Genomic DNA, 16,207 nt, shown 5'->3' on the forward strand with positions numbered 1-16,207 from the left:
CTGTGTTTTTTAACAGCAGTTTGTATCCAATGTGTTGTACAACTGCCAACTACTGGGGCTACATTCCACCTACAGTGTCCAGCCCATCATTCAAATTCTGCCCATCAGTTCAGTTTGTTAAAAAAACTGATCAAACAAAATCCTGCTTTGGTCACGTCATTCATATTCCAGTATGTTTTTCAAGCAAGTTCCCATCAATCCTGTTCTTTCTATTCATTTAAAACATGTTCCACAGTTTCTTGTTTCTGACAACTATTAAACAACTCTGTTGACTGGAGGAAGTGCACTGGTAGGAGATTTTTAATTGCCAGTGTATGGCATGTATGGCATGTATAGGCAGGAGGATTGATTCCTATGTAAATGTTTACATGGGCACCTGACTGTTAAAAAAAAAAGAAAAAGTGAAATTATCCTTTAATACAACAATTTGAAATTAAAATTGAAAATGACTTGATGGATATCGTACTGCAGCAAGTGCCACATTCTATTCGAGGGTTAGGGTTATTATATATTAATATACGGTTTATGATTGTACCTCACGTTATGGCTCCGATTGCGTCATAACCACGCGATTGACCGTCGCATAGTCGACAAATCACCGTGTTGTCAGGAGTAGTACGCAGAAAGTTTCGACTTACATCAGCTGTTAAGGTTTAATTACTAATGTTAACTAGCATGTTAGTTAACAAACATGCTAGTCAAATACTCCCGTTATATCCGAATCACGTGACTGCCCCCCCCCCCAAAAAAAAATCCTGTCCTGCAAAATCCCAAAAAGAAAGACTCCCGAATCCTTTCCTGCTCCCCGTTTCATTCCCTATGTTACCTAAAGTTATCAAACTGTGTCGCGGACACGCGCTTCACATTGCAAACCAGCTTGGAGATCTTCTCACACACAAAAGACACATTTCTCCGTCTCGCCTCCATTGATTTCTATGCTCTATTCTGTCCCTATCACGTTATCAACAGTGAAATTGACTCACAAAAAATTGTCACCATCATAGCCGAGCCCTAAAACATCCCCTGCTTTATTGCAGATTTTAAAATCAACAAGACTATAATTTAAAAAACAATGAACATCATACTGTATTGCAGAAAACTAAAACTAGCGACTGAGATCATATAGCCTATTCATGAAAATGTTTACTAGGTAATATATCAAGTTAGAAGTGTGTCATATTTCATTCTAATAGACTTTTACATATACCGACCTCGCTAGTACACAATCGTATGTGTATAGTTTCGATTACAATATGCAGAATTAGGCCTACATTACGTTAAATTTGTATGTATATTAATTAATCACCGCGGTGTCAGTACAACATAAACAGGGTCAGTAATGTCGTTTATGTGTGTGACGTCAAAACTGTAATTGGGAGTACAAAGATCTGGTTCACGAGTAGTAACTTAAGGGTTTGAATGCCGTTCCAGGGCACTTCCGCGGGTAGAAGGTTGTGAAGACCATAGACCGTTAATATTCGTTAATATCAATATTCAATATTGACGGTCTATGGTGAAGACACGAGTTACGGGTTGCCTGGAACGCAGCATAGGTCACTCCTCATGCCTCATTTCTTTAACTCTCTTGGCTCATGTCACACCTAATCAGAAGGCAACAACTACTAGCCAATCAGAGTCAGAGTAGGGCGGGTCATGCCTTCGCCGTCCTAGGAAACGCAAATTTGCCAGCGGGAGGCCGGAGTGTTAGCTGGCTTAGCAGCACCTCAGAACCGACCTGAGGGGAACTGTCCGTTGCTTTTCAGGGCTTACTAGCGACTGAAACTTCACTCACTGCCAAGATGTCCGACGAGGAGCAAGAGCAGACCATTGCCGAGGATCTGGTGGTCACCAAGTACAAGATGGGTGGTGACATCGCCAACCGTAAGTACATTTAAACGGTGACTGGGTGAGATGACCTGCTCCATTTGGCCTGTCGTCCAACCAACTAACGTTAGTTTCCCCACACAGCAGCAGCAGCAGCCATGAGGCACACTATGCTGTCCTAACTGGATAGCTAGCTAGCTAGCAGCAACAGCTGGTTCACTGTTAGCTGATGCTAGCTCCTCTGGTTCTGCTGATTAACGTTGATCTTATAACTTCATGTCTTAACGTTACTGGATGTAGCTAACTGTCTGTGCAGCTATCTTGGGATGCTAACCAGCTAGCTAGACTGGCATGTTACCAGTAATGGTAAAGTTAGCTAGCTAACGTTAAACATGAAATATTAAAAGGATAAGCAGGCTGCCACTTTTACAACGTTATATGCTCTCCTCCTTACATCACCAGGCGGAGCTCTTTGCGTTAGTTTATTCTTAACTTTTGATGGTTAACTAGGTTATTTGTTTAATTCACATAACCGACGAGGTGACAAGTCAGCTAGAGGAGTAATGTGAAGTCTTACTCTGACGTTATTTAGATTACATTATCATTGTAAACGGGTCTCTTGAAAATGAGACTACTGTGTCTCAATGAGATACACTTTAACGTTACATGTGTAAATACAGGTTAAATAAGTAATATTGTTGTCTCTGTGCATTTGCATACCCAGTCGTTTTACCTACCTGTGTGATTTATCTTCACTACAAATAAAGGTTACCTTTTTATGAAATTATAGATATGAATGAAATTGGCAAAATTGACAGATGTTAGACCGATTGGCATTGCATTAGGACAATACCTAATAATATGATATCTGGCAACAAATCAATACTACAATGACCTCAACATGGTTCCTCTTCTGCACCTTAATCATTTGCTGTTTTTGTCACCCAGAGGCTCTTCGTCTGGTTGTGGAAACAGCCAAGCCCGGGGTGTCTGTGCTCAGCCTCTGTGAGAAAGGGGATGCCTACATCATGGCGGAGACTGGAAAGGTCTTTAAGAAGGAAAAGGAAATGAAGAAAGGTGAGCCAAAGATGATACTAGTGAGTCTGTTGTTACTTGGGTGAACTGAGGTGGACCCATTAAGAAGAGTTAAGATACAGTCTTGCAAATTGTTGATCAAAGTGTCAATCCCTCCATCCTTGTGTACTTTTCTCACTCACATTTGTGGATGATTTCAAAATGAAGACTTGGTGGTTCTCTTTTCCCTCTTCTAGGCATTGCCTTTCCCACCAGCGTCTCAGTCAATAACTGTGTTTGCCACTTCTCTCCCCTGAAGAGTGACCCTGACTACGCACTTAAAGATGGGGATCTGGTCAAAATGTAGGCACCATGCTCTGCAACGTTCTCTGTGTGTCTTGAGTCTCCCAGTGTGTTGTCTTCCCCTCTTTCTATGTGACATCTTGACTTGTATGTGAGGTGTTTCTCTTGGCTGTTGACTGTCTGCTTCATCAGTAAGGTATTGTCTCCCTGTCTGTCCTGTGTGGCAAACGACAAGTAAGGTTGGACAGTTTTAGAACATTGTTTTTGTTGTTGCAGTTTTCAAAATGACTTGTTGGATTTTTAGCATTGATGGCCATCCATCTGCTTAATCTGATTCACAATTTTCTAAGGCAGTGTTGCTTTTGAAAAAGGAAGTCAGCTCATCTTAGTTGTTGTGTTGCCACATATGTTTTTGTCTCTTGTATCGTCTTTGTGCTGTGTGGATCTGCAATGTTTTAAAGATATTTGTTGCTTGTGGTGATGTGGATACACAATAGGTTTGTATGATTCTCACCTTTTACACACACCTTTTACCTAACCTTCTGTCTGTTCAATATATTAAAGTCTGTGTTGCTGCTCCCTTGAATTCACAAGTTCTTCACTGTATTCCAGCCTATGTACAGCCTAAAAAAATTGAATTATATTGTATATGTCCTAAGTGGAGGAAGATTGTTGATATTTCGTCCTTCCTAAATTGACTTGATTGGTTCCTGTATCAACATTAGTAATCTTAACAGCTGGGTGGCAGTTACATTTGCAATGAATTTGATACATGATTGATTTACTTTGTATTATTGTTATTTCATACTCATTTCAACCTCTGATTTTGTGTAGAGATCTTGGGGTTCATGTCGATGGCTTCATTGCCAATGTTGCTCACAGCTTTGTGGTAGGAGCCAGTAAGGTGAGGGCCTTTTTCTTTTAAGTAATGCTTTTGTCCTTGTTTTGGGTCCTCTTGTCAGATCACTTCTTTAAGTCCTCTTTTCACTGTGTATTATTTCTGCAGGAGAACCCTATCACAGGCCGGAAAGCTGATGTAATCAAAGCGGCTCATCTGTGTGCAGAAGCAGCTCTTCGCCTTGTTAAGCCTGGTAACCAGGTACATGGAACCACTTCCTCCCAGTCTTGTCCATATCAGCCATGAGTTACTTTCTCCACAGTGGCTGGCTCTGGCTTATTAAAAGATTTAGATGGCCCTTCAAAGCAAAGAGTTAAAATTCTGACTTCAGTGTGTGAAATTCATCTTCTCCTAAACATTCGCTGCAGATCCTTCAATAGTTTTGCTTTGCTGCTCTTCCTCATTTTAATTGGTCAGTCAGTGCAAAACTGTATTTTGTATTTGAAAATGTTGCACTGCTCTGTCTTTCAGAACAATCAAGTGACAGAAGCCTGGAACAAGATCGCTCAGTCGTTCAAATGCTCGCCAATTGAGGGTGAGTGTGTATTCAACGTTTGTGCTTCTCAGTGTGCCATGTCATGAAGAAAGGCATTCAGAAAAACCACAAGTGTTTACATGTCATCACATCAGTGTGAAGACAATGACTCACAACATGCAAGTGAAGGGTTTTGTAGAATTGGCACACTTTTTCTGTTTTTATATTTTTTTCTGCCTCGCTCTGTGTTTTAAAGGTATGCTGTCTCATCAGCTAAAGCAACATGTCATCGATGGAGAGAAGACCATCATTCAGAACCCGTCAGACCAGCAAAGGTACATTTATTCACTTTTTGCACATACCATAGGAGTAAGGGAGGGTAATCAGAGGCAGTGTGTGGGTGTTTTGAATCGTAGTAAACCTCCAAGACACAGTCTCTGAGCTTTTGTGTCTATATAGACACACAGAGTACATAATGGATAATGCCTGAAGGTATTGAGTGGGATTCAGTCCTGTCAATCAATATTGCATTTCAAATGTTGCACACTGGTTTTCTGTTTGTGTAGACGCACTAGTTTGTTTTGTTTTTTAGTTCCCTGTAATTTTCATTCAATTCACCTTCCGCCCATAAATGTAAGAATTGCATTTCACCTGTGATATCTGGGGTCCGGCATTGTTTTGAACAAGAGTAATGTTATCTGTAGCCCAAATCACAAAAGTGCATATTTTATATTTACTAGTACAGTGCCCATTTAAAAAATGGGCCTGTTTTGAACGGGCCGATTTTTCTTGGCTTAGGGTATTGCTGCTTAAAGTGTTCTCCAGAACAATTGTTCCCCAAAATTACTTACAGAAGGACCCCTAAGCACTTAATATGCAACCACACTGTACATTCTACTAATGACTTTCTGTGTACTTCTAATTCAGAAAAAATCCTTGTACTACATTTATCTGTCAGAACATTGCAGATTCAGATTTTACTAACAAAAAAATTAAATGGGGAGTAATCATGCCTTTTTATGAGTTTCCTCCTAGCAAAATGCTCTGAGTGAATTTAAACTGGGCTTTAGGGTAGACACGGAAGAGCCAGCATTATGGCAGTGCTTTTTTTTTTCTTAACCTTTTTTCTTCAACCCTCCTATCATTTGGTTGTTTAGTTCAATTCACAGCTTACTATTCAACACCCAATGCTATCCAAACTGCTCCAAATTCTAAATCACAAGTTCAGTGGGTACCCAGGAAACCAAGTATGAAGTAGATTGGATGAACGGTTCATGGGATATTTCAAAGACAGACACACATACATAGCTTTCCTGATGTATTAGAGAGGTTTACATTCTCTAGCCAAACAATAAGTTTTAGTTTTATGTAATGAGCTCTGAACATTGTATCACAGAACAAAGAAAATGGAATTTGGTTTGTGGCGCTGAAACCAACTAACCAAAATTACATTTGGAGTAAGTATCTCAACAGCTACTTGACTTCACTGTAGTGCTTAATGCTATTTAAAGTGACATCTTTGCATTGTTCTGAATAACTGATGTACAGTATGGGTGTTGAAAATAAATGGAGTGCAAAATATGTTACCTGTCTTTTTCACTGGCTGCTGTTGATGTTCATTTTCAGGAAGGACCATGAGAAGGCAGAGTTTGAGGTACATGAAGTCTATGCTGTGGACGTCTTGATTAGCAGCGGAGAAGGGAAGGTCAGTGTCCTCTTGTCCTACTTTAGTCATTACTTATAGCTGCCGAAAGTGTAGCTAATAAACACTTTTGTGTAAAGAACAGAAACGTATTGTTTTAACCCTCTTTCATTACAATTAGGCCAGAGATGGAGGTCTGAGGACCACGATTTATAAGAGAGATCCCAGTAAGCAGTACGGCTTGAAGATGAAAACTTCCCGTACGTTCTTCAGCGAAGTAGAACGACGCTTTGATGCCATGCCCTTTACTCTCCGGTATGATTACTACACTTTGTGATTATAATGCATAGTCCACCTGCTGCAATTTTAAATAGTTTGACAGCAAGTTGAATATTAAACTTGTGGCTCAAGCTTTTACTTAACATCACCCTCCTATTTCCGTCAGGGCGTTCGAGGATGAGGCCAAAGCCCGTCTGGGTGTGGTAGAGTGTGCCAAACATGAATTGTTACAGCCCTTCAGTGTGCTACACGAGAAGGAGGGTAAGTGTATACCTTCTACCATCTTTTTGCTTTTCAACAGCTTTCCCTTATTATTCACCGCCCCATTCCTTCTGTGTCTTTGTTCTCAGGAGAGTGTGTAGCTCAGTTTAAGTTCACAGTGCTGCTGATGGCAAACGGGCCTCACAGAATCACCAACGGACCCTTTGATCCAGAGCTCTACAAGTCAGAGCATGAAGTTCAGGATGCAGAGCTAAGGGTAAGACCTTAAATTCACTTTTCTTTGCATCAAGCGCCTTCATTACCCGGGATCTGGCTGCATTTGAAATAGTATTCCCTTTTATAATGTCTCTCTTCTTCCCCAGACTTTACTACAGAGCTCTGCAAGCCGGAAAACACAGAAGAAAAAGAAAAAGAAGGTACATTTTTATTTTAACAGTGAACCGTCAAGCTGTCCTACAATTCACCTCCTTTTTATTTGTGTCACCTCACTGATCTTTACCTCCCTTTTTCAAATCCTACAGGCCTCAAAGACAGCAGAAAATGCAACGGGACAGCCAACCGCAGAGGCCGGAGAATAAATAAATACTGCCTTTTCACACATGCAATACCCCAAAGAGAACCAAGATAAAACATGACAAATTTCCCCAAACTCTGCCCATAATACACCTAATAGTGATTTCACGAATAAAACTGATGAATTTTAGATCCTACATGGACGCTTACCACTTTACTGCATTTATTGGAAGTACCATGTTGCTTTTTCTTCCCTAACTTGGGAGTAGAATGATAACCACAAATAGTTTTATCTTTAAAAACACTTGTTGCCAAGTGGCACATGTGCGATTGATGCCTGTTTTTTTTAATTTATTTTTTAAAGCTCTTTTGGTCCTTCATGTTTGTATTATTTGCAGCTGAACATTTCCTTTCAAGTAAAACTGAAGCATGAAGTGGGGATTATTGGGAGTGATTGGCTTTGTGTTTTTGACATCCAACTGCGGCTGAAGGATTATTGGATGATACCAACCGAAGCGTGGATCACTTTTGTAGTATTCTTTTCTTGAAGGCAGCGTGCGTCTGAGGCTATCATGGATTCTCCTGTTTGAATTGGATGGTTCCACTGAATTGGCGTGTGTTCATTCCCTTTGGCAACAAAGTTACAAGTTATCTGAAATTGTTTATATGTAAACAAAGATTTATAGTAAAATTAATATTCAGATATTTTATTGAAAAGGTTTATTAGCAACTGAGAATCATAAGTGATGAGTTCAGTCATCGAATGCATTATGAAAAAAATTACCATTTTTGCATTTTTTCTTAACGACGTGTAGTAAAGGGTTAAATTATAAATTTGAATAGACAAAACAAAATGGACAGTAAATGACAGTAATTACAAGGACTAGAACATAAAGGGTGTTTCTTGCGTCAGAGCTAACGTAGTGAGGGTTTATGTTTATTCTTCCAACAAGGCCTGACCACATCTTTGGCTAAAACTACAATTTGTTTTCCCCCACTAGATTCTTAAAGCGTAAACCTGAGCAAAAGAATGTTCAAGTATACAAGCAAAAAAACAGCTGCAGTCAGCTTGATGTTAGGGAACAAAAACTGCTACATTTACTGCCATTCCCCTTGAAGATAGAAATCTATACGTTCCACTTTTGAAAAACTTTTCTATTAGTGACACCTGTTACTGGCTTTACTAGGTCATTAGTCTTGTGAGGCAGGAAAACTAAAGCTGACCAAGCTTTAAAAAACATTTTTTAGGGTGTCTTCAGTGAAATTGGACCAGTAAGAGATCATTTAGGGACTGAGTTTAATTTTAAAAATCTGGGTCACATTTGTCAACAGTTGAATATGTTGATGAACGTAAAATCCTGCTTTGTAGCTCATCTGTGGGCAATGGAACTTTACATGTAATTAATAAAAAAAATGTAATTTCTGTTTTTCTCTGAAGGTTTTGTTAAAGTTCTGAATTGGAAATGTCTGCAATCAAGTATGACTCTGCGTACTTAAGTCCCAACAGTAAGGTTTTAAGTTTAAAAATTGTGGTGGTGTTGAAGGAGAAGGAATGAGATTCACCTTCAGTAGGTTTGGCCAACAAGATGTATACGTTTGAGATTTTGCCAACCCTTAAATGTCTCTGAATGTTTTAGGTAATTTTTGGAAATGCTGGAAATCTATGACCGTAACTTATTTATTGCACCAACATTAGATATCTATTTGTCTGATTTAACAATAACACATTCCTGACTGGTTATTTTTTTTACAATGAGTTTACCATATGATAAATATTGATTACACAACATTAAATTACATATAAGAGGATCGTATCCACATCGCCCTACTCCTTAGCATCCATATTTTTTTTTTACATTAATCATGTTTGGGTTAGAGAAATTTATTTTATGATCAATTTGAAAGATTTCAGATAAATAAAAAAAATCTAATGTCAAAGTCAATAATATATATCAAAACTGTATTGGAGCTTTTGGCCATATCACACAGTCCTCATCAGCTAATCAAGGTTTCTCAATTGTCTTTCCTTGAATCTGAGCGCATCTAGGACTGCATTTGCTAATGAGGACTGTGTAAGCTATACGCTACTAGTAGACCTGTAGATGATAGTTGCAAGAATATCTCATTAGGGCCCGAGCACTGAACTGCAAGGGCACCAACGGTGTCCTAGCACGAAGTGCAAGGAACCTATTGTTTTTGTAGGGATTATTATTATTCCGCACGTCTCTCTCCGTTTTGATTTTTGAGTGATTTATCATGCGGGCAAATTCACAAAACGTACACAAATGACCTATGAAAAATCACAAAGTTCTGTACTGATTGGTCTCGGGCGTTCCCAGGGGTTCCAGAGCGCCTCCTAACGCGCACCCTGAGTTCGACAAAACTATTAATTCATTTTTCAAACTTTCAGGGAACATTATCATCTGGAACTCTATCAATCTATTTTTTACTTGTTTGAGGACTTTAGGATCCACGAAAACTCTCCAAATCTTGCAGCCATGTGCAGAATAGTAAACTCTTTCATCTGCGTTCACATTTAGGCTTGGGAGAAGTATGGTTGCTCCATAGCGCCCCCTAATTGGTTTTAGCCTGTTTGTTCTTTCAGCACTTGGGCTCATTTTTGACGGCCTCAGTAGGCCTGTATACGAAAACTCACAAAAATTTGCGCCCACATAAAAACCTGGGAGCTTTGCGAGACTGCACAGCGATTTTGCTCATACCTAAGCGGGCTCAATAGCGCCCCGTAATGCGTGGGAAGGCCTTAACATAGACATAGTTACTCCAATCTTCACCAGATTTGATACTCATATTGTTCTAATTATTGCGGACATATTTTCTTCAGTAGCTACACCCAACTGGAAGGCGGACATTTTGAATTTTTGAATTTTCATGTGTTTTACATTCTTTTGGACTCCTCCTAGGCTGTGATTGCAATCTTCTTGAATCTTTGCAGGTAGTATCTACTGACACTCATAATGAAAAGGTATCCAAAGAACATTGATAGTGCAAAAAATGTGCAAGTTACAGAGGACCTACTTCCTGTCTGGGGTTGTTGAAAGAGGAAGTTGCGTATCTGATATTGAGCCGCCCCCATCCACACCCTTGTACACAGACCACGCCCCTTTCATAACTTGTGAACTGTTTAAAGGTTGTAAAAGGGTAAAAACCACCCCTGGGTAAAAAAATAACTCAAGATATGTAGATCTTTTTTTTTAAATGTCTCCAAATACGGGAGGAAATTAGAAAAGAGTTTGGAGCAGAACAATGCTAGGGACGTCTGGAGAGGGCTGCAGAACATCTCCGGCCACGGCAAAGCTGTGGGAAGAAGCCAAGCCGGAGGAGACAAGGACTGGGCAGATGAGCTGAATCTTTTTTTTACAGATTTGACTCTGCCTCCTCGCCTCCCTCTTCACACCCCCCAGCCCCCTCTTTCACACCTCCCCTGGCCTTCTCCTCCTCCCCCCCTCCCCTCCTCAGCCTGCCACCTTCAACAACCCGCATCAGCAATGAACCCACCAGCCCGCTCCTCCCCCCTCTCCCGCTCATCAGTTCACCACCCCCCTCTCCCCCTCCCTGAGACCCTCACCTCCTACCATCCACACACCCCAGTCATCCTCCACCCACTTCTCCATAACAGATGATCAGGTGAGAAGTCAACTGAAGAAGCTCAAGGCAAGGAAGGCCCCGGGCCCGGACGGCATCAGCCCAAGTCTCCTCAGGGACTGTGCTGACCAGCTCTGTGGTGTGTTCAGGCACTTATTCAACCTGAGCCTGAGCCTGGAGAAGGTCCCAGCCCTGGGAAGACCTCCTGTGTGGTCCCGTACCAAAGTCACCGCGACCCAAGGAGCCAAACCACTTCAGGCCTGTTGCCCTGACTTCTCACCTGATGAAGACCATGGAGAGGATCATCCTGCGTCACCCGCGACCCCTGGTGGGCACACAGCTGGACCCCTGCAGTTTGCTTACCAGCCTGGGATTGGAGTGGACGACGCAGTGATCTACCTGCTGCACAGATCGCTGCTTCACCTGGAGGACAGCGGGAGCACTGTGAGAGTCATGTTCTTCGACTTCTCCAGTGCTTTTAACACCATCCAGCCTTCGCTCCTCAGAGTGAAGATGGAGAGGCCGGAGTGGACCAACATCTGGCTGCATGGACTACGGACTACCTCACCAACAGACCACAGTATGTGAGGCTCCATCACTGTGTGTCTGACGTGGTGCACTGCAGCACAGGTGCCCCTCAGGGTACGGTGCTCTCCCCCCTTCCTTTTCACCCTCTACACCTCGGACTTCACACACAACACCACCCACTGCCACATCCAGAAGTTCTCTGATGACACAGCCGTTGTTGGTTGTGTCTCTGAGGGGAACGATCTGGAATACAGGTCGGTTATCAAGGACTTTGTCAGCTGGTGTGAGCTCAACCAGCTTCAGCTTAACACCAGCAAGACAAAGGAGATGATAGTCGACTTCAGGAGGAAAACATCCCCCTTCTCACCGGTGAGCATCCAGGATTGGACATTGATGTAGTGGGAGCTACAAATTCCTGGGTGTTCACCTAAACAATAAACTGAACTGGACTGATAACACCCAAGCACTCTACAAGAAGGGCCAGAGTCGCCTCCATCTGCTGAGGAGACTCAGGTCCTTTGGAGTGTGTAGGACTCTCCTCAGGACCTTCTATGACTCTGTGGTGGCCTCTGCCATCCTCTACGCTGTGGTCTGCTGGAGGGGGGCAGCTCGGACCAGGACAGGAGCAGACTCAATAGACTGATCCGGAGAGCGAGCTCTGTCCTGGACTGTCCTCTGGACCCCATAGAGGAAGTAGGGGAGAGGAGGATGTTAGCCAAGCTGACATCCATCATGGACAACACCTCTCACCCCCTACATGACACTGTGGGGTCCCTGAGCAGCTCCTTCAGCAGCAGACTGATACACCCACGGTGTAAGAAGGAGAGGTACCGCAGGTCCTTCATCCCGGCCGCTGTCAGACTCTACAACACCTGCTCTACCTGATAGTGTTGTAGTTTCTGTTCCTGTTTTTCTCCCATCTACATCACACACTTTCTGTTTATCTTTAATATTGGTATTTATATTATTTTATTACAAGTACTTACTTTTCAATATTTATGGTCTCAGGTTAATATAATTTAAATTATGCTACCGACTCTTGCTTCTTTGCTCTAATTACACATTCAACTTAACTTAATTTTTAACGTCACTTACACCGCAATATTGTTTCTCTTATCATGGCAACCGCACTTTAAAATTCCTTTTGTTTGACGGCATTTTACTTACTCAGTCTACCATATTTTATTGTCTATTTCTTGCCTGTATTTCTTGCCTTGTATTCTTGCTGTATTTCTTTCGTGCTTACTTGTTTGTGTGTTATTGTTTTGTTTTTCTGTTTTTTGCTGTTGCTGCTATGCTGCTACTTGTAACGACAGAATTTCCCCGTCGTGGGATAAATAAAGTATAATCTAATCTAATCTAATCTAAATAGTGTTAAAGGCCAGTTTTTTTGTCATTTTTGGTATTTGCATTTTTTTTTAATTCAGTTCGGTGATGACATCACAGTGGGGAGAGTAGCCTCAGCCTGGTACTAGAACTATGGCGACTGATTTGGATGTGGAAGAGGTGGAAAGGCCAGGAGCCAGTGCCAGCACAGCAAGGCATACAATGATAAAAAAAAATTTTTACTGTCAGTGAATAGCACCGAGTAAAAGTCAACGTTTTCTTTCTATCCAGTGACAGTGATCATGTCGTTAGTTCCAATTAGTACTGGTAAACTTATCTAGATCTAGGAATAGAAGGCATCATGCTCTCTCCTTTTTATTTGACAAAAACGCAGAATTTTAAAATACATCCATATGGAAGCTTTTTAAGGAAAGAGCAGGTTGGGTCACCCGCAGACAGAAGCACACACACAGATAGCTGCTGCAGCAAAATCAGTCTTTGGCTTTTCAGTGTCTGACTGTCGCGCAAATGCACTGACGCAAAGATTAGCATCTGCCAGCACCCCCGACCTGCGAGGAGGCGAGGGCCCGTTCATCGCTGCTCGCAGCTTCAAATCCAATTGTTTTTTATGTTATTATTTGGAAATAAAATAAGATTCTACCAACATGACCAGTGCAGTGGCTTTTAAAAGAACATCAGTTTTATTTATTTCCAGCATAAAAGACTAGTTTCTCTTTTTGTTAAAGGGTCCTAAAAACTGTGCTCAGTTTCTTTAACTGTCTATGGTTTTAATATAACTGTCTATGAATATATTGCCTTGAAAAAGCAGATATTTCATTAAAACAAGGCGCCTGTCCCAATTAAATTACTTTTGAGCAGGAAAGACGCAGGCCTGAACATTTAGGCACAGCCCCTGAATTTGGACCTTGGATGTGCACAGCTGTCCCGTGCAATAATCAAGTAATAATTCTTCAACTGTCTATAGTAATAATCCATAGTTAATAATCCATAGACAGCTAAAGAAATAATCAGGCAACAATAAGCCAACCGTTGGCGCTTGAACATGACGTCAACGTCTGTATAAAAAGCGCCCTCTTTCTTCGTCACATCCTCTTTCCGTTGCTCCTCTCGCTTCGAGGTATGGGAAGCTGGTTCACTGCTAGCTGAATCCAATCTAATCATTAAGATTTACTAATCATCCGCAGTCACTAATAGTTTTGTTTGTATTGTTTTCACAGAATCTTCTCCACACGATGAGAGCCAAGGTGAGTAAGCTGGCCCATTTTTGCTTTTTATATCCTCTTCCTGTTCCAGTCAATGCGTCGAGCTAAATACCCCCCCCCCCCCCCCCCCAGCGTAGCTGCTTTATCTTGACTGTTTGAAAATGTTTCTGCATGTATTTCTCCCAGTCATTCCAACAATGTGAACGTAAAATAACAAATTTAAATTCTTGGAAAATGCGTGGAAAGTATTGTAAATGCTCTGACTGTCCCGCGTTGATGCATGCTCCAACGTTGGCGAGGGTAAACCTGAGCTGAAGGACCGGTAACGTTACCGATTGTTTAGGGAAGAAGGTCCAGTTCTGATAGGTGACCAACACTGCTGTTGGGTTCCTTAACATCCCCGCTGTAGTCTGCAATGCTAGTGCTAGTCTTAGTAGTAGTTGCTCTTCATCATGACAAGTATGCTGTCTCAAGTCATTAAGTAGGCGGGCACACTTACTGTACATTAATACATTTATAAATGTATAATACATAATACATTTCATCTTGTGTTCTAGTGGAGGAAGAAGCGTATGCGCAGGTAAGCACTTAACATTTTTGTACAGATTCCTTACTCACTTTTCTGCTGACTGTTATAGAAAATTACGTGACAGGACTACCTTGGGTTGTTTCTCTCTCTCCCTATATAATCACATTGGAAAAATATCAGTCTACTAGCACCTCATCAAATGGCTCTTGGAATTTATGACAATGAGGACTATTCTCATTGAACATTGTTGGCATATTGGTTATAACCATTATTGGCAGAGTACATTAAATATGTGCAGTCAGTGGTGCTCACATTTGATACCACTTTGAAAATTCCAAATATATCTGCTGTAAAATGTCAGTTGTTCATATGTGGTCTTAGACATGCTGATGGATCCCTGTCCTAAATATTTGTATTATTGTGACCATTTTTAAAGGGTGAAATAATGGCTTGGTTACAACCAATTTTAAAATGCCTTTTGAAATTTAAATTTGAGGAGAATCCGTCCTAATGTTGCATAGAAAGTGTTGTAGTTTTGACAGCTTCAGTACCACGTTTACACTGGGATGGTTAAATAGCTAAATTTTGCTGATTTGACCATCTGAGACAGTTTGATCTGTGAACCAAAGAAAGTTTAGGGTTTGTTTTTTTTCTATACTGTAGTACTTAAAACTTTATTTACCTAAAATATGCTCATCATATGTAGGACTTCATTTGTTGAGTACATGACATGCATTTTGCATTTTGTTTTAACAGGCTGAAGCGTAAAAGGAGAAAGATGAGGCAGAGGTCAAAGTAAGCCCTCATCCCTGCCAGCTGAGATCCTGTCTGAGCCTCTCCAGATGACTGACGCATGTGGCTGAAGTGGAGCCTCCATCAGCGGAACAAAGCCCAAGTCCTGATTTCAGATGACGGTGCGTCTCATGGAGCCTGCTGTGAATGTCTCTCTGGTAGAGGTGAAGACGCTGGACATCTGAACTACAGCTGCTTGTTCACAGACCATAATACTTTGTTTTAACAACTGTCTTGTGGTGGTGTATTGAACAATAAATGGAACACTCGTTTAAAATTTTCCAGAAGTTTTAAGCCTTATTTTACTGATGCAATCAGATTTACATGATTTACATGTTACTTTAATGTATTTCACAGCATGTAGTGACGTCTCAGACTTATACCAAGCTCTGGTTTTGATTGGTCACTTTTGTATGAATTTTTAAATGGAGCTGTATATGTAAAATACTTTAACCAAAGTATTTGGACCATAGAAAGCAATTGACCGGATTTAAAATTAATCTAATTGCCTTTTAAAATTCGTGACATAATGGAGGTTATTCCTTCACCAAAACACTAAACTAATGCACAGTACTGCGTAGTACTAAAACCTGTCAAATTAAAGTACCATCCACATGAAGTTTCTTGCTCTTCAGAGGACAGGTTTGCTCTGATGCAGGTTTAAACACCAGTCAGTTACATCAATAGCCTGTTGCACTACTGGACACAGCACATGGCACTGATGCTGCAGGTCATACACATCCTTTACATTATGTGAAGGATTAATATGCATAAAGCTGTTTAAGCACAGTAACACAATCTTAGGTCTTGTGGAAAATCTAAATTATAAACACAAACCTGTTAAACCTCAAAAGTTCTCATAACTTGTCTATCAGGAATAAAGAGGAAAAGGGTTCTGAATGGGTAGGGTCTCTGATAAAACTTTGGCTGCAACTGCTAATTGCAGCTCAAGTCAAACCAAAGGGTATACACTTGTGGACATTATTCCGTCTTTTTTTTGTCAACTCGAATTTACATTGTATTTCCAATTTAGCTT

The 16,207-nt window shown here is 41.0% G+C and overlaps 1 protein-coding gene and 1 long non-coding RNA gene across 2 annotated transcripts; both read left to right on the top strand.

Annotated features, from left to right (window-relative positions):
• Positions 1-1,606: 1,606 nt before the first annotated feature.
• On the top strand, positions 1,607-8,590 carry pa2g4a (proliferation-associated 2G4, a). The gene is made up of 13 exons (XM_032514434.1): positions 1,607-1,881; positions 2,773-2,901; positions 3,096-3,201; positions 3,976-4,045; positions 4,148-4,240; positions 4,511-4,574; positions 4,771-4,849; positions 6,141-6,219; positions 6,338-6,471; positions 6,602-6,696; positions 6,786-6,913; positions 7,020-7,073; positions 7,179-8,590. The coding sequence occupies exons 1-13, from the start codon at positions 1,800-1,802 to the stop codon at positions 7,233-7,235; spliced, it is 1,170 nt and encodes a 389-aa protein (XP_032370325.1). The 5' UTR covers positions 1,607-1,799; the 3' UTR covers positions 7,236-8,590.
• Positions 8,591-13,679: 5,089 nt separating this feature from the next.
• Positions 13,680-15,451, top strand: LOC116688428 (uncharacterized). Its single transcript, XR_004331768.1, has 4 exons — positions 13,680-13,765; positions 13,866-13,892; positions 14,408-14,430; positions 15,136-15,451. It is a non-coding gene; the product is annotated as an uncharacterized LOC116688428 (long non-coding RNA).
• The last annotated feature ends 756 nt before the right edge of the window (positions 15,452-16,207 follow it).

Source organism: Etheostoma spectabile, chromosome 4 (assembly GCF_008692095.1).
Source record: "Etheostoma spectabile isolate EspeVRDwgs_2016 chromosome 4, UIUC_Espe_1.0, whole genome shotgun sequence".
Lineage (NCBI taxonomy): Eukaryota > Metazoa > Chordata > Actinopteri > Perciformes > Percidae > Etheostoma > Etheostoma spectabile.